The 19,498-nt window shown below is 38.1% G+C and overlaps 1 protein-coding gene across 1 annotated transcript in view; it reads left to right on the top strand.

Moving 5' to 3' along the window:
• LOC140683521 (uncharacterized) overlaps positions 1–19,498 on the top strand; it is a 54,466-nt gene that overhangs the window by 1,574 nt on the left and 33,394 nt on the right. The window contains exon 3 of the mRNA XM_072926115.1: positions 10,373–10,433. Within this exon, the coding sequence (XP_072782216.1) occupies positions 10,373–10,376 (4 nt within the window). The 3' untranslated portion in view covers positions 10,377–10,433. The remainder of the gene's footprint in view (positions 1–10,372; positions 10,434–19,498) is intronic.

A 19,498-nucleotide genomic window follows, 5' to 3' on the forward strand; every position in this document is an offset into this window, starting at 1 on the left:
TTGTTGAGCTTAACAATTTGTACTAATTAAATAATTTGTACTAATAATTCACCAGGGCGGGAACTCATCTGGGTTTGCTCCCAGTTACATGTGTAAACCACCAAATTAGGGAGTCACACCCACTTGCTTACATGCTATTCATGTCTATTTAAATAGTTTGTACAAAGTGGTATAGTTCCACACAGAAAGACTGGAAATATGGCCTTTAACAGGGGATGCTCAGGCCCACCTTAACATAGTATCTTGCCTGGGTACTGAGTATAGGAAAGAAACAGGTCAGCATTACTCTGTAACTTAACTTTTCACTGTTTCTTTTCCCATCTGTTCTCCATTTTCCCAGGTATCTTTAGTCATTAATGAATGATGGAAGCAACCCCCTGCTGCTTCACTGTGTACCATCCATTCAGAAGGAGAAAACAGAGGTAGCCCTCCATTAATACAGATGAAATGTCACCCACGGGAGAATTATGGATATGTGCAATGCTTTACTCCTATGCCATCCAAAAAGTTTGGACTGGTCCCACATTTCATTCCAAACTAAAATAATCGGGGGGGGGGAGGGGGGGGAATTAGAATTTTTTATTAGTTCTATTGCTATCTTCCTCATTTGATTATATACCTTTTCCATTTTGTCTCCCTACTTTTAGACTTGCGGGATAATTCAGGTTGAAAGGAATCTCAGGAGGACATAAAGTAAAACCATCTGTTGTAGAGAGTTTACTTTGCCCTCTACAGCAGGCAGGTGAAGACTTTGTCAAGTTCAGAATGTCTCTGCAAACACAGATTCCATCATCTTCCCAGGCACCCTTTGCTGGTTCTTTCCCTGCATATGCATAAGCTCAGTTCTAAAACTGTTCTCACTCTTTTTTCACAGTCACTCCAGTTTCTTTAAATTTGCAGCTAGGAGACAGCAACAGCAATTCCATGAGAGCAGTAGGATCCTGGTAACAGGCAGAGAGGAAGTCCAGCAGACTTGAAGAGGTAATTTCCCCTGGATTTATGGAAAGGGGAGAAGCAATCCTGTTGGTACTTAATTTATAGTTATCTACAGCTAATGAGCACTAAGAAGGAAAAGCAAAATTTTACCAGTGAGACAACAAGAGAAAGAACTGGTAGAGCCTATAACTTATTTGCAGATGCCCTTTTTCCTCAGTTGAACCATATTCAGGTTCAATGGAAACATTGCACCTCAGGGTGAAATAATTTAGGAAAGTTGCTGATGGGTAGAAGAGTCCAGTTGGTGTCTTTCTTCACTCTCGCAGTATTTTCTGTGTCAATACAGATTTTTTTTTTTCTGTTCACTTACTGTCACTGCAAGTCTTATCAGGTCTCTGGACAGTGCCAGATTGTAGGTGAAATTCCCAAAACCTGAGAATAGCAGCAAGTTGTTTTTCTACTATGTATATACTCACCCCTCTGTGTCTGTGTGACACTCTCTGTAACACAATTTATGTTCAGGCTGGCTGGCCTACTGCTACAGCTTTCAGTTAAAAAGCACAGGAATTATTGGGTGGCTTTATCTTTCTGCAGCTGTTGTATTTTTCCATCATACCTGGCCCACTGTTATAGAAAGATGCCTCTTGTCTGAAAAGCTCTGATACTAACAAGAGAAACACTGATCTGTAGGATTTCAGAGGAAAAAGGCAAAAATGCTCCTTTCCAATATGTGGTGAAAACTTCTGTACCACAGATGTAGGCTCTGCTAGAAAAGCCATATTCTGACCATATTTTTGGTTGTCATAGAAATTAGTTTATAGCTTAACTCCACAACTCTTTCTGTTTTTAAGTAATTAGGAGATGCAACTGTAACACACTATCACTTTTTTATGACAAGATTTAAGAAGGACACAGATCAAAGTAATGTAGCCCTACATCACATTTTGTGTCAAAGGTATGCTGGCTGGTCTACAGAGCCAGCCTGAAATATAGCCTTGGAATTGTCAAAGGAGACATTGTCATCAGTTCCTTGTAGATGAGTATGTGGCTGTAGGCAGATAATTCCTAATTGTGATGATAAGGGGCTACGGATATACAGACTAAACAGTCTCAACACACTTTTTGTTCCACTCTTTCAAACATAGGCATTCTGAAGTGTGGTAACTATTTTATTATCATTATCTATGTCCAGTGCTGTATAGAATTTTCTGTTACTTCAGAACTGTTATTTGTAAGTAAAAATAATCTATGACATTTACCTGTGAAAATAAACCTGTCATGCAGTTCAATTGGTAGGAAGAAACTCACAGAAACCATTTAAAATAAACTTCAGAACAGCTTTACATTTTATCTTCAAATAAGACAAATGATCAAGCACTCCAAACTACTATAATGACGTTTTTCAAGTTATCAAGCTTTTGGAACATATCATAGTATTCAGCAAAGCTGCTTCTACGTCTGTTTTGGGGACATCTCTACCTCCTCAAAGCTACACTACTCTTTAAACCTCTTGAACTTTCATTCTATACTCCTCTGCACAAATACTACAGAGAATAGCAAAAACCAGATATTTAGTATCTAGTTACTATGAAACAGAAAACAAAGCCATCTTTTCTACTGTACAAATCAATAAAAGTGCAATCAGTTTTACACATATTAGAAGGGCAGTTAAATTTAGAAATCTAATTTTTTTTCCATTATTTTCTCCTGATTATTAGCAGGAACAGAGCATCTGGAATACACAGTTTCCATACAAGTCAAGAGGAATCAATCAGATCAATGAAGTTGAGTAGAAGTAGGCTAACACCATATACACCATAAAACTTGGACTACTTTGGACACTTACATGCTATGATCAGCCAGTGAGTTGTTAACGTTCAAGATCACAGACTCACAGAACATTTAAGGTCACAGAATGATTGAAGTGGGAAGGGACCTGTGCATATTGTGTAGTCCAACGCTTTGTTGAAAGCAGGGTCAGATACCACATTCAATTGCACTGAAGTTAAGTAAGAAGCACACCACATGGTTATCCAGCCCATTGTCAAATAAGGCAACCGACTGCCATTCAAGTTTTCTTACGCTATTACACAATTCCACGAGGCAACTTATTGCCTCTAATATACAAGCTCATTTTGCAGCTTCAGCAACACCACCATTCTAAGTAGTAATATGAACACTAAGCTGAGACAAATAACATCACAATGTTTTTCATCTCCCTTATCTAAGGTCTTACCTTCTGTTTTCCTTGTGTGCAACAGCTGGTCCAAGAAAGATTCCACCTTTTGAGATAAAGTAGTATTAAAAGAAGTAAACCTTGAATTCATCTACATGAACAGGGGAAGAGTCTCATTTCAGTTACACAAGAATTCAGAGAAGTGATTGTATCATCTTAAACCTTCTGATGAGTAATTCTACTTGCAGTAGCCCTGCCTTCAGCATTCTGTCTTTAGTTCTGTGTCAGTCCTTTCTGAATATATATGCTCATGTTTCCAGTGTGAAGTTAGTATTTGGTTTATGAATACAGGAAACTTAGCTGGAATACACCGCTTTCCACATTTAGTCTTATCATGTCTAAGTACTTCTAGAATGAAGTAGCTAAAAAATTAGAAAAGAGAAGCATCCTGAAGTGATTTTTAGACAGGAGTTCATATCAACCAGTCAGAAGAAGACATGATTGCTTTCCAAAAGGCTTTAACAAAGGTCTTAGGTATTGCTCCACCTACCACTTAACCAGGTGAAACTAGACATCCCTGTCAGGTCTACCAATATATCAATTTATGTGGCCACACCCTAGTTCACTACTTATGAAATTGGGTTAGACTAGAAACACAAATATTTGGAGGTATTTCATTAATCAAACTACTTTAAAAAATGAGACTAACAGCAATCCCAGATACAGTGTGGGGTTTGGGGAAATGCTAAGATCCAGTTAATGAGGCAGGACAGTAATCTGTAGCTGGAACAGAAGATTTCATTTAGCTTCTGCTGGAACTGGCTGCACTTAAAGTACAGAACTTGTCGTGCATTCTTGCTGTCAGATAAGAAGGCACCTGCAGTGCTGCCCCACTTCAGTGGCAGCTTTGCTAGGTCAAGGGACTCCTCCAACCCCTTGACCATAAAAATCCTCTGCAAAGTCCTGCCCTCAAGTCTGCTGGCCCAGTCTTTCAAAAACTCACTCTCTGTGTTAGTTTGAGCAAACCAAGATGGACCTGCAAAGACCTGTCATTGAAAGTGAGTGGGCCTGGCTCATGTCGACACAGGCTGGGGAGCAACCAGACAAGTTTCACTGGTAGAACCTGGGAGGTGGAAATCTCTGGTGGGGGTGGTAATGAGCAGCTCAGGGTTCCATAGGTGTTCTTCTGGTAGCCTAGCTGCAGCCAGAACTCGCAGTGTGTACACAGAAAACCAGCATCCCTGAGCATCCTCTTTCATTCACAGAGAGAGTTGGGTGGCTATGAGACATTCTTCATCCTCCTAAGGTTCTGAATCACCCTCTGAAATTGTAAAACCCACATAAATATGATAAAGGGGTTCATAAGTCTAGATTATTCTTTTTCTGGTAGTATAGAGTAGCATTTCCATCAGTTCTCTTGAAATAATATATCCTAATGACAAAAATAGGGAAAAGAGTGTTTTAAACTTTAAAATTAATTAATTTTAAGATAACTTTAGGTTAATGGTAGGTCCTTTCTTAACATACAATGAGAAAAAAATCCAACTAGCGAGTTGTTTCTGTCCCACAGCATTAACCCTGCTGTCAATAATTAGTAAGAATTTAAATATAGGGACTAATACTAGAAAAAGCCAAATTAGATCAGCTAAAGTTTAATAGTAGTTAAATTTTTTTCTAAATGTTGTATGTATACATTTATTTATGTTCCTAATTTTTTTTTTTGTATAGATTTTGCTACTCTTAATTGAAAATGTGGAGAGTCCATCTCGACTAATGACAAAATGCTGCAGCACAGGAACAATGTTTTCTGAGCTTGTCATTTAATGACACTTTGAACAGCTCAAGTCAATGCTCCTAAAGTTGAAATTCTGGACCAGCTAAATAAAACAAGCATTTTCTCTGCACGCCCTATTACTAACTCTCTTCAGTCTTTGCTTAGAGTTTCTTTGTAATCAGTTAATCTGCCTCAAACGAAAAAAGTGGAGAGAATGCAAAAGAACACAAACTGTAGCTGCACTGGTCTGGCTCAGAGTTCCTGAGTTTGCAGCAATGAAATTTCTCTTTTCTTTCCTTTACACTGAAGCTGTATTTGCTTCTGGGTAAGAATCTGCTGTTAAATGTTAAATATGAATCAGTCTTTTGTAAGGCTGCACTAGAGATGGAGAGGTTAGTTTACTGGCTATTCTATAACAAGGAAGTAATGTAAACATATAATAACTATTTCCATTTCCCTTGCATGTGTTTTCCTGGGCTAACTGTGCTTATTTTGTGTTTATTTAATGAAAAATATACCAATAAATTATTGATTCAGCTGACAGGAAGAAAAAGACAATGCAATGGGAAATATTATCAAATAAGGCCTCTAAATAGACAGGGTAATTTAGACGGGAAATCCTAAATCAACTGCTAGATAATGTAGTAAGTAAACATATTAACCTGTAAGTAAACATATCAACCAGTAAGTAAACACATAAACCAGACACAAATTTTGTCATAAATTATGTTTGTTATATATCAAAGTCTAGTCATAGCACCCAAGGAACAGTTAAGGAAACCCAGGAAATAAAGATAATGGATAATTTTATGGAGTTTATAAATTGCAGCTTCTAAACATTTATTTTAAAAAAAATTTCAGGAGTGCTGGTTTAGAATCGTCATTGAAAACCATTACTGCAGGAATGCATGATTCTGTATAGTAAACAGAACACAGTCATTGTCCTGAAAAAGCATTTCTTGGTGAAATTTGATCATTATTAGAAGAACTCCAAACAAAAACCCCTGAATACGCATGCAGACATGGTAAAGTCTAATCAGATATATTTATAACAGTTTTGGCATTTTAGATATGGCTGTCTTTACAAACCTTTTTCCTTTACAGCATGCGTGCAACACATTCTTTAGTTTTTTTGTTACATGCAGGTCTTTTTTTTCCTGAATTTGTCTTATAATTATTCCTTCTAGTAAAGCCATATATGAGAATATAATTAGTCCATCCCTTTTCTGTGGCATCTTGCTCCTAACACCCTGAGATAAGTAAAACCAAACAAAACTGAAACAAGCTTGACCACCCCCCAAACCCACAAAATTTTACATCACGTATCATCTTCAGACCCAGGAGACATCATTGGTGGGATTTCCCAAAGATTTGATGTTAACTGTCTGCTGCCACTGAAAACATTGAAACCATTACCTTTGATAAAAGCAAAGTGAGGCCAAAGCCTAGCCCTTCAATAAATCTTTCCCTGACAACTGCAAAGACATGAAGCATTTGAAAATATGAATGATACTTAAACTGTGTACAAACCTACCTGTCTCATTCTGTAAAGGCCTTGAAGCTAACTAAACTAAACTAGAACTTAAGAGAACTCAGTCTTTCTGAAAATTCATACTGCTTCTTCTATTCCCCAAATGCTAAACTATTACCCATTTCAGGCATTGTTATCCTAGGGGAACCTGCGCAGCTAAGTGAACAGTGAAAGTCAGCAAATATGGTAACAAGTGTTTCCAGTGATGAGCTGAAGGGATCCTGTACTTGCTAATTTTGACATCTGGAATTTAAACTCTGGAGAACTTTAGTAAGAGAGTTATCTGGAGTTGACTGATGATCTCTTTTTGTTTGTTCATTTTTTTTTAACAGACAGGTACCATAGCTGAGGCAATATGCCTGGTATGGGCTTTACTGATAAAGCAATGCTGAAGCCAGAGCCCTCTAACTGAAAATTACAGAGGCCTACAAGATATATTAGCATATATGATACTGCCACTTTATAGAACTGTGTTTCTTCCAGTGTGGTGATGAGATGTTTCTGGCAGGCTCTAGTAGGTGAAGCAATCTCCCCATGGGGATCAGCTTTGTATGTACAACCAGTGTATCTCCTGAGTTTAATTTCCTTAATCCCAATTGCCAGCAGGAGTTGTGATGATTGATTTTGAGGGTGCAGTTTTCTACAAAGGTGATAAAGTATTAAAAGAAGTTGGTAAACTGAGCCTAGCTGTACTGATTAAGTGAATTTCTTCTTAACTCTTGTGAGAAGAAATCAAAGCTGCTGGATTGCAATATGCTAGTGGATTCTGAAAGCATTTTGATTTACACTTGGTAAAGTCAAACTGCCTCAGTGTTTTGCTATAGTACCTCTATATGCCAGAGACATGTATTTGAAGAGCAGGGGAGGTGAGATTGTTCAGCTATATTGAGTGCCATTAGTCTTTAAAACTTACCTTAAATTAGGGTACTAAGTTGATTTTATAATTAAACATACAATTATTTTTATATGCACATCTATACAAAATATACATGTAATTGAAAATGTAAAATAATATAATATAATAAATATTACCTGACATATACTGTAGTATGCTATTGTAATATATGTTGCATATGACATATTGTACTTGGATACAGAATAAGATATATGCTAAAAAGTTATGTTCTTGATTTAAGGTTTCTCTGGCTTCTTAACTGAAAGTTTGTCTTAGAAAGGAAATTAATGGGCTCACAGCTTCAAGCCCACCTCTGCAGCTTTGTCTGCTTCTTTGTTTCCCTTTAAACACCTTATCTACAGCTATGTATGCAGCTAGATTATGAAAAAGAAATTTGCTATTATCACTGTTGCCTTGTAATGCAGAGGTAATACCTCTGTTGCTTCAGCATGAAGCAACCAGCTTTCAGTCAGCTGTGCTTGTTAGCCCAGTGTAACACTCCTCATTATGTGGGGAACACATAGACATGCTCTCAATCACTGACTAAAAACGTTGCCAGGTTTGACCATTGCACTGTGAGATGCATAAGAAGAATGAATCCTATCCTTATTAAATCTAAGGGGAAAAGACACACCAAACCTCTCACTGAATTATTTAGGCTTAAATTTTCAAAGCACAAGATATAGAATAATTATCCTTTTGTCCTTGGAGAAGGTTGTTGAAATGTAGAGTTCAGAGACATTCATAAGACATATCAACATATGAAAAGACCTGTAGTGTTTACCCTTGAAATGATACATATTCTCAGGACAAATGTAATACAACTACCATAGCTGGAAAATCAGTATATTTCTTGAGAGCTTGCATCTAAATCTATAAGTGAACATCACAGCATTGAAAGTTGCAGTCCCTTTGTCTTGTGCAGGACTTCTAAAATTGTTGGGTGAAATCGTGTCAGATTCCTGCATTCTGTGTGGTCAGAGGAAGGCAGCACTAGGAGTTACAGTCAGCACGCTCTAAGGTTTTGGCTTGCCTACACCTAACCAGTGCTGATGGTAATTCCAGCTCTGCTCTGGCACTTAACATTAAAAGAGGGATGTCTCCTCTCTTCAGGACATGTGGCAGAAATGTCTTTTTAAGAGTAAGAGCTGATTAACAAACTTGAAATCAATGGTCTTTTACCTGTGTTTTCTGAGTATCTACCACCTGTTGGAGTTGCAGCTGCCAGTAATTTATCAGCACCAGAGAAATGAAAAAAGCCTTTGAGTTCCACCCAGTGGAAAAGAAGATGTGATCCTCAGCTTCAGAACCTTAGGTCCTTTACCCAGGACAGGGGGTGATCTAAGTTTTTAGTTTTGGCTCCAATAACTCTTCATGAACTTTCTTCACTGATTGTTTCTTATAAAATGCAGAAATTGTCAAAGCAGATCTTAGATGTTTCTCTAAGGCCAGCTAGGCTTCCTGACTATATTCCTTCTGTCTTCTTGGGGCGATGGAGAAACATGACAATTTTGCTACTTCATCTGGTGCAGATGTGACATAGGCGCTGATATGCTTCACATACACCTTCAGAAGAAAGCTGAAAGATTTGTTTCGGATTTTCATTTTAGACTTGGACATACCTTATTCAAGTTAGAGGCCTGAAATAATTGATTTTTTTTTTTATGGGTATATCTGTATTTGATTTGATGCACATCAGCTGGATTTAGCCAGCATCACAGAATATGGATGAAATGTCAGAGAACAGAAAAATGAGACAAACACAATCTCATAGCTGAAAGCTGAAGTAAACAAAACCAGTTAATAATAAGGATTGGTTCATTTATGAAGAAGATAACTGAAGAGTGTGCTTCAGTTTCAGATTTAAGAAGAGAAATTTTTCCAGAATGTATATGTAGCTAAGTTACCGGATTGAAGGACAAGAACTGAAAGATGAATTTCCACAGCTAAGATTAATTTAAACTTTTATGGGCAGTGCCCTGCTTAAATCTAAGACGTTTATGGTTTTCTGATAAGACACAGCTTGCTTATTCTACCTGCATCTGGGATGTTTTTTCAGATCTCTTATGGTTTTAACTGCATTGTTGTTAGCCTTTACTCTGGATGGGTATGAGTCAGCTCCAAACCATAAACAGTGTAGCCATGGTTAGTAAGCCTGGGCTGCTAAGCCTTTGCTATTAGTGTGGGCACAACAAGTGTGCCTGCTCGGAGCACAACCAAAGCAAGCACATATCTGCTTAAAAAAAAAGAAAAATAAAGTTAAGATATCCTCTCTGTTCTTTTCCTGCTTCCTCCCCTGCCTCTCTCTTTCACTCTCCCTTCTGCTTTCTCTCTGTCCCACCCACACACATCCACAAAAATACTCACAGAAACCCCACCTATATAAGCCCTCCACCCAGACAGTCCAAATCCCTGAGTGGGATCTCACATTGCACACGTTTGTCTGGAGTGGTAATGCGTGGTGGTATTTGGTGTGAGGCTTCTTGTGCAGTTCCTAACTATGAACTTGAACAAAGAGTAGTGGTTATATTCATCCCTTTCAAGAGGGTTTTACTCAACCTATGAAGTGCTCATTTTTACCTCATACAGCTGACTGAGCCCAGAAAAGGGTAAATCATGCAGGGGAAGCCACAATGCTGAGCTCCAAACACTCTTTGGGGAGTTCCCGTTCAGAGGGGACAGACTCACCCTGAGTTTCACTTAGGCCACAATGGCAGGATGTCAGTGTCCCGCCTCTCACAGCACAGAGTCTGGCTGCAGAAACATCAGTAGCAGCCGACGATACAGCAATTTTAAGTGACTTAATATGTGGCTGCAAGACACGGGTTCCATGGGCTTTTCTCGTGCGCAAAATAAGAAACTGGTTACTCTTTCCCAAAATTTTCTTTTAATCTCTCTTTTCTTCTACTAGCTAGGCACTAATTGTGTTTTACATCATCTTCTGCCATTTTTCTGGCACAAGAAACATGCTGCCACAAGTGAGTAGAAATTCAACATTAATTAAGGTTTGACTGTATTGCCTGTGTATCACCTCTCTCTTTTTTTTTTTTTTTCCCTAAGATGACTGCTGTCAAGAATGAGACTAGCAATCTTACAATGGGAAGTCCTCCATTTTAGACAGGTAAGCTGCATAAGCTGCATCTTGGCTATTATTGCCTTGCATGTCTGGGAATTAGTTTTTCTGAGATTTGGGGATTTTTACCAGTGGGTTTTGAAAAGCATCAACAATCTTAGTCACCTACACATTTACAGGAGGACTGTGTTCTCAAAGAAGCAGTACTTTTTGACAGAACAACTATGAAAAATGCTGAGAAGTAAAAGGATCATCACAGAATACACACCTTTCTCCCTTTAAAATGTATAATCCTTACAGGGGATTACTGGTGGGTAAATATTAGAGCTGGTCTGCCTTCTAGCTTGAAAGCTCGTTTCTCAGGCAAAGCTGTCTTCTGGCAAATTAAAGGGAAATTAGTTTCTTAGGATTCCATTTCCCTCTGCAGAGGAGAAACTGATATAAGAGAAAGCAAGTTCACTTATTTCTTTGAATTCTTCCTCTAGATATGTGTGTGTATTTCTGTGCAATTTTTTTATTCTGATGGCAAAACCCAAACACATCAGGTGCAGGCCCCAGCATTTTCTTTTCTCATATTATCTATGTCCAAAGGAAACATCAGGAACATAAGGATGGTTCTCCCTTATTCACTTATTCCTACTACCTGCTGGATGCCGCAAGTCCTGGAGGTTCATCCACATGTTCTGTAGATTGGTTAAATGTGAGAGAACTAAAAGTGCCTCTGTTCTATTTGGAAGAGTCTTACACAGGTTCTCTATTACAGCATAGTTATAGTATTTAACAAATGTATTGCCCATAAATTCATTGCAGTCAGGAAGTGGGATTCCCATTTAAGGAAAGGAAACAGAAAGAAAGTGCAAGTGACTTGCCCAATATTACATGTATTCATGGTCATGGAAAATGACATTTGTCCCCTGGCAGAGCAAGATTTGATTTGTTTCACAAGCTAAAATAGTGCATCAATTCATTTAATAAGCCCCAAATTGTCCCTTAGCCCTTTAATCTCTAGATCAGTATGTCATTATGATGGAATTAGTTATCATATAGTACCTAAACCAAATATGGATTTTTCATGTTTGCCAAGCAGATATAAAATTTTCACAGTATTTGGACAATGGCTTAGTATATGGAGTGCAGAATTCTTGACTTTCTAAATAAATTTTGGGGTTTGGAAATGTCAATCCAAAAAAATCACATCTCACATGATCTTACCTGCTGGAGAAGGTGAGAATTCCATTCCTATATCTTCTGCAAGCTAATTTCCTATCCCTGCCTGACATCCTAAACCTTCACAGTTGGCACTTTAGGGCTTTGCTATGCTGTGAGGAGGGAGAATCCAATTAATTATGTCCTACCTCGCATTCAGCTTTCAGCAACCAATTATTAGACAAAACCTGGTTGAAGCCCACATTTGATTTAGAAGGCTCAGGTGTCTCGGCATTCATCAGGATTTACTGATATTGATAAAGTGCTCTTCTCTGTCATGGCTCTAGATAGATATATCAAGTTTGCCCAAGGCTTCTTGCCGAGCCTTGATCTAAATGGTTTTTCATCTAAGAGTATGGAGCAGTAGTTCCTTTATCTGGAACTGAGATATGGAGGTCAGAAGTAATAAAACTGGCAATTTGTCTAATTATGAATTCCATTATTATTTTCTATCCTCAAGCAGCTAAGGGTAAATCCACATGAGTCTGCTTCAGTTAAACTTTCCTGAACTGGCATAGTGAGATAAATTAAAAGTAGCATGAACCAAGTATGTCCTAGGATATCTTTATGTGTAATACTAAGAGAGCCTAGGTTGCAATCTGGAGACATGCTGTATTAGCTGGAGTGCAGCAGAACTGAAAGAGATGGGTCAGGAGTGTATTCTCTGTGCAGAGTTTGGGATGATGACACCTGCTCCCCCAAGTCCTGCCCCCCAGTTTTTGTTAGCTTCCCTTTGAAGAGTGGTGAGAGGAATAACATGCAGACAGATAACATGCAGAGTTACCACCTGGTAGTAAAGTGTGAACTGATTGCATTGTTTTAGTTACATTTCAAAGTAGTTGTCAGGATGCTCATAGGCCTGGGGCACTGCTACTATATTTTAAGACAGAGGAAAACCAAGGAGGAGAAAAAAATAACAGAATACTTTAATTTTCAGTCCTCTTAGCCTTCTGTGTTCTTATCTAGGAACCTTGTAAAGTACTTTCACTTATTTTTCAGATTAGTACCTGAGACCACACCCACACTGGACAGAAATCTGCTCTTCCTCACACATAGACTGAACTGGAATTACTTGGGATTTTTTCTCCTAAATTTGTTCTAAGTTCTTGTGAGTCACTATATTACTTGACAGCTGAATTTAATGCATCTGATTGTTAAGTTCCCTGGCTGCTAATCTTCAAAGATCACTTACTGACAATACCATGTACTGTGTGTAATAGAGTTGCTGCACATTTATGTTAAATAGCTCTGAGTTTTGTTTGTTAATGCCAGGTAATTCAGGCTAAACTCTTTTTTGATATAACCAAATATAAAATCTAATCTGTTTTGACTACTTTCATTCCATGTAGTATTCAAGTTAATGCCAGTTTTATACTAAAAGCTACAGAAAAGGACTTTATTGAACCTTCAAATTCCAATTAATTGGCTTGTACAATTGGGCTTGTAATCCAAATGTTTTTTAAGGAATAGGGTTTAAAATGCTCATCACAATCATTAGAGTATTCTTCACGGATGTAGCTTTGTGTTTATAAAAAGAGGGCCCATTTTTTTCCCAAATAGTACTTGTTATCCATTATTTCATACCTAGCTATTTTAAAAGTTTTCCCTCTAATCAATAAAGAGAAAGGATGCAAAGACTTATCTATCACAAGTGAAAACCAGAAAATAGTGAGCTTATAATATTGTGGAAAAATGGAGACACAGTTTTGGTGAAAAAAAAATCAATCAGTATTTTAAAATACTCACCCCTGCAAATTTTGCAGCCTAAATGCTGTTGTGAATATTGGTAAAATATTCACAAGTATTAGAAGGAATTAAACTGATGAAAAATGATTACCTGAAAAGTGTCATGACTGTACAGCTCAGTAGTCTATGAGCAACTTTCCTGCTGCAGAAATTCCTGTTTCTGAAATGGAAGTGGCCCTCCTTCCTTTCATCACTGCACATCAACTGCTGGGGAAATTCACCTCCATCAGATTTACCTCAGCTGAGCTTGTGGAAATCACGTAATCTTTTGGCACTGAGTGTCTGTATTTCACCTTAAGCTTTCTTATGTCAAAATGTCAGTACCACTTGGTACTTCTATACTGCTTAATATTGGTATTATTGTTCTTCTATATGTCAGCCTGAAGATATAAGAGTATCATAAAATGGTTCAGATGTCAAGGTGTTTCATTACTATCTAATAGTTCAGTGCAGTTTTCTTTGCTCTCCTTAGCCTTACAGTAAAAGTTGAATTATTTCTTCAGAAAGAATTTGTTATTTTACATATCTGATTAATGACAAATCAGGGCCTACATTAACCGAGACGATATGTTGGACCTAATGATTAAATAACAAACAAAAGCCAATACCTAATTGCATTATTTCCTCTTAGAATAATATTTTCAGTAGTAAGTTTTTGTATGGATGATCAGAGGAAAAGCCATTCCTGGCTTGAAGGAAGATGTGTTAAATTTCCAATTTTTTATTGACTGCTTAACTAAGAATATAAGACAACAAGGTTAATCAGGATGACTTGTGGTGAAGAATGAAATTGTGGCCATGCAAATTTAAGTGAACTGTAACATTTTAGACAAATATGTGTATGTTTGTGAGCACATCAACTTATCTTTAGTAGAAAACCTTCTACAAATATACACCACCTTATATGCACTACCTTTTATAGAGATCTCCCAAAATGATCATTTTCTGTACAAAATCTAATGTATAATTTAAGGCAGATATTCAGATTAGCGTTTCATTTTGAGCAAGCATTGTCTTTTGTACTTAATTTATAAAAGACTACTGAGAGATAATACTAATTATTATCTAGCAAATGAATCTCACTACTATTAATTATCAGTGAACCAAAATCTAAGTGACATAATTATCTTAAAAATGTCTGCAATAAGAGCAAGACACACTATCATATCAAAGGCTCCAATAACCAGTATCCTGTCTCCAACAGTGTTAATAGGTAACAGAGAGAATCCACAACCTCATTAGCACTAAAATGGGTGCAATAATTTGTTTCAGAAGCAACTGGTTAAAGCAGAGCAGCATTTTGATTAATTTCCTTTAACAGCAGTTATGTGCCTTGTAGAAGCTACTTCTGAGATAAATGTCTAGCCTCTCTATGCAAAATTAGTCATTGGAAGGACTAGAAATATTTATTTCTGGGTTGCAGCCTTAAAATGTCTGCTTCTCTTCAGGAACTCAGAGAGCAACCTGCAGTGACTGTCTCAGACAGAGACATTTACATGATTCTTTCCACAGGATCTTGTATTTTAAAACAAATGTCTATACATGCCAGTAGGAGAAGAAAGCTGGGGGTACTGCATTCATCTTCTCTGCAAAAAAAATGCAGAGGAGGTGCCTCAGGTAAAACAACTTCATTCAGACTCATTCATCTGGACATGTAAACCATAGCCAGAATTAATGAAGCTCATAATCTTTTAGGCTAAGAAAATTCACCAAGGAGCTCATTGTTTTCTGGCAAGGACCGATGATGAAATGGAAGGATTAACAAAAGTGATCTGTACATGCAGTGAGGATTTTGAATGGGCAAAGTTTCATAAGCTGAGAAAACTACATAGTGAGGCAGGACGCACTGAAGTGCTTAAGAGAAAGGAATGCTAGAACTGGATTTTTCTGAAGTCAAAGCTGCAAAATATGGCATGAATTTTTTAACCAGAAACTGGTATGAAGTTGTTCAGAATCAAGGCAAACAATTAACCACATCAAAAGTATATCAGAAAAAAAAAGTAGACACTCTTAGTGAAACACAAAAACAGACTGAAAAGTTTCCTGGAGATCAAAAAGTGTAGACTAAATTAAAGATTGCTGGATATTCAGATGAATAAGATCTTGTAAATGCAATTTAAATAGTAGATTTAACATATATCCTTAAATACAAAAAGAGAGGCACGAAAGACAGCAGCAGATCTTATGTAGCAAAGCTGATCTTACTTGCTTTTTTGCTAGTATGTCTGGAATAAATGCAACAAAACATGGCTCATGTTCACAAGAAGTAGATTATATGATGGCAACACAATTTTTTGAGGACAAAAGTATTGTCTCTGTGTTATTTTTCTCTTGAACTGTGGTAGCTTTAATCCACTTTGGATGTTGTTTACTCTCTTTCTATTCCACTCAGAGAATCATCAACTGATGATGGAGCTATGTAAAGGAAGTGAAAAGAGGATAGTTAGAACGCAGATCACAGGAGTTTTTGCTGCAAACAGTCATAATACTAGAAGGAAGTATGTAGCAAATTTCCTCCGGGAGCAGTGTTGGTCTGTATCAATCTATAATTTAATATTTTCATGTAGCATGTGTTGTCATGGGAAAATGTACATATCCTAATGGAAGATGATGATGATGCAAAATTGAGAGGTAACATTAACATAGAAAAGGATTTGGATATTGATGGTATAAAACAGAAACTGGGAATATAAAAGAGAACTGGAGAAGAGTTTGAGGATGGAATTGCATGTAACAATATGACATGCAAAGCAATAAGCTTGGGAACAAAGAATAGGAATCTCTGCTGTTATGTTAGTGTCCATCAGATGACCACAGGACTACATGGTCTTGATATGACCCTGAAAGAGGCAAATGTGATTCCAGGAAATGTGAGTACCATACAGCAAAGCTGCTCTTGGATTATTTTGCATGGACTACCATTCTTTGGGGTAATTCTGGTGATCATTTGTGATGGAAGTTGTTCCCTGAAGACAGAGTTGCCAGGCTTCCAGTCCCTGAGCCTTCACATTCTTCCAACACTATCCCAGGAGGCTCAAGACATCCCTAAACTCCATTGGGCTGCACCAAGTCCCAGAACAGGCAATAGGTACTTTCACAATCCTGTTATAAAATCATTACCCTAGTGGATTCTATTCAGCATAATCCTTTCACTTGGAGCTAAAACCTCATCCCACTACAGACACACACACACACAGAAGCAATGTTTTAGACTCCCAGTGTCACTGTGCTGTCCCCTTGGAGACCCAGCTCAGGTACTGTGAAGTGTGTGCATGAGCAGCCTGTGCTTGGGGAGGTTTCACTGGGCAGTGTGGATGCTCTGCAATCAGCATCTACTACCCTGCTATGGTCTAGACAACTTTTCTGCTGTGACTGAAGGACACTAATTCCTTTCCTGATCTTTGTAAATGTGCTGGTTTTGCTTTAATTGATTTTTTGTGAAGAGGGAAAAAGTCAGCTAGGGAAGTGATTCTCTGTGAGGAGCTGCTACAGGCTTCCTCTGTACCTGGACAGTAGCAGCACAGTCATGGAAACTCTCAAAGCAGCTCTTGCAGCTACTGTGGGGATACAGTCCTTTTTCCTTTGGTTATCCCAGGAAAGTAGGACAGTTGCTGAAATCCTAAGTAAAAAATTTACCCCAATAGTTGCCCTGTTACCAATCTAAAGGAAGTTCTTGCTAAATAAAAGAGGTGTGGGACCACTTACCAGTTACTTTGGTATCATTCTTAAGTCAAAAGAAATATAAATTATTCATTCCAATTGTAAAGTAGATGTCACAATTGCAAGGGTGTATAGAAAAAAAAAACCAATTGTCTAATCTACTGGTACCAAATCAACATCTAAGAAAAATCTCTTGTCTACAGTCTGCTTTGCAGACACACTGCGTCTCATAGACACACCTCTACTCTGGCAAACACACAGGGCCAGTGAGCGTGCTTTAACACTAAACCCTATGGCTGTCCTGTTAAAAGTTTTGGGAAGACCAAGGGGAAGGTGCCTATGTGGATATGTAATTGTTTGTCAGCTTACTCCGGGCTCTGTATTTGACCACTCTATCTCATTCTCTGTAAGATAAAAACCCAGACACAGCTTTGGGAGAAACTCAATCCAGAAATCAATCTAGCAGTCACTTAGGATAAGACTATCTGGTTTAACCCCCAGAAAGTCTTCTAATAGGCTTTGTACACTTTTGCTTCCTAAAGAACATGATACAAACCCTCCAGTTTCATACTCCAGTGGCATGAAAGTGACAGACTGACATATCATCCTGAAGTTATTTCAGAGACTTTGTGATTAAAATTTTAAAAAGACAAAGGATAATAATTATGTCATAGGATCTTTTGGGTGATACATAAGATACAGAAGAGGCTCAGTGCCAAACAGTCTGTAGTTTGTACATGATCAATTTCTTTAGAGGGGAGTGGACCTAAGCACTGGGGACTTTTGGTCTTTTGCTAATCCATAATATCTATCCTCAAGGTCAAGCACTGGTCACAGTCCTACCTTTTTTACTAGCATAGATGTACCCCTCTCTTCACTTATTCTTTCTCTCTGCTCTTCTCACCTGTTGTGTTCCACAGTGGGAACCACCTACTAGTACACCATCCTAACTCCTGCAGCCACTATTTCTTTAAAAGTTTCCAGGGAATCCATTCAGATTCAGAAATCCCGACCAAAAATAACTTAGTTGCACAAGAGATATTCTTTGTCCTGTTGATTTAGGAATAGATTCACCTTTTCAAGGTCAGAAATGTGACGCTGCTAGAGCAGGTGTCATCTACACCAGAAGTCAATATATCTTTGACTTCACACATAGTAAAACATCTTCCTTTGTCATGACTCTGTTGCATACATTTCAGTGTGAAGTGTCTCCATCTACTAAGCTTCTATTTTATATCAAACTACAAATAGGATAATGTACAAGTATTTACATGAGTTTAATACACCCCATTCTTTACAATTTCTTGTCTGACACAGGCAAATAGTATTATCTACCATTCTGATGGTAGATAATAATGAGTTTGAGGTTCTTTTTTGCCGTGGCGGGGTCTGATGGTGGATGCCACGACAATCCCTGATGAAGCTGTCCTGAAAAGGACTGCCCAGGTGCACAGGCATGTCTCCCAGCCCAGCTAGTGATTTCTAGCTCTTTCTGAGGCAATACAGAGCAAGAGATTTTGAGCACTGTAGGCGTTCCACAGAGAAAGCCTTTATTAAGTGCAGGGCACTCTGTGAAGGAGGCCAACGACAGCCAGCTCGCCGAGCACATCGAGAATGGGAGATTTATAGGAGAAAGCAGGGGTGGGGAAAGTACAGGAACAAATCGGGTGCAACTTCGGAGGTGAGGTGAGGGAAGCTGAACCAGTAGGTAACAATATATTAACATATGGGGAGCAAGGCACTTTGGGTGGGAGTATTTCTCACCTTAAGTGCCAAGTCAGTGTCTTAAGGACTGGCTGTCCAAGGGAGGCCTGTAATCTCTTCACCAGTGGGCCTTTCAGCCCCAAGACTTTTTTTATGAGCAGGGGATAAAAAATTTTGGCTTGGGTAGCTTAGCAAAATAAGAAGAAATGTACCATAATTTAGATTGGAATAGATCTCTAGAGGTCACTCGGTTCAACCTCCTTCTCAAAGGCAAGACTAAATTCAGAGTTAGATTAAGTTGCTCAGGTTTTTGTCCTCTGGAATTGAAATTATCTCCAGGAAATGAGATTCCACAGCCACTTCGGGCAACTTTGTTTGGCACTTGACCATTCTCCTGTGAATTGCTTGGAGTTTTTTTCTCCTTTTATTCAGTCTGATTTTCTCTGTAGCTCTTTGTACTTGTTGTCTCTCATCTTTATTTCTGACTATGTAGAAGAAAACTCTGTCTTCTCTATAAGCCCCTGGTCATCCCTTAAGTCTTCCTGCTTAACAAACCCATATATATCAGCCTGTCCTCAGTGTTGAACTTGGGGATACAGGATATCCCTTTCTCTCCTTGGTTTTGATTTTCATAGAATCAGTTTTAGCATTTTTGGTTAGGAGAAAATTTTCCAGTATTATCTTAATAAGTTTCTGTCTGCAGTGACCTCATTAGTGTGGACAGGAGAAGTCTGAGGATTTAGGGAACATTTGTGAAGTCATTATTTGGAACAAGAATCATACATTTAAGCTGTAAT

This window comes from Taeniopygia guttata, chromosome 3 (genome assembly GCF_048771995.1).
Source record: "Taeniopygia guttata chromosome 3, bTaeGut7.mat, whole genome shotgun sequence".
Classification (NCBI taxonomy): Eukaryota; Metazoa; Chordata; class Aves; order Passeriformes; family Estrildidae; genus Taeniopygia; species Taeniopygia guttata.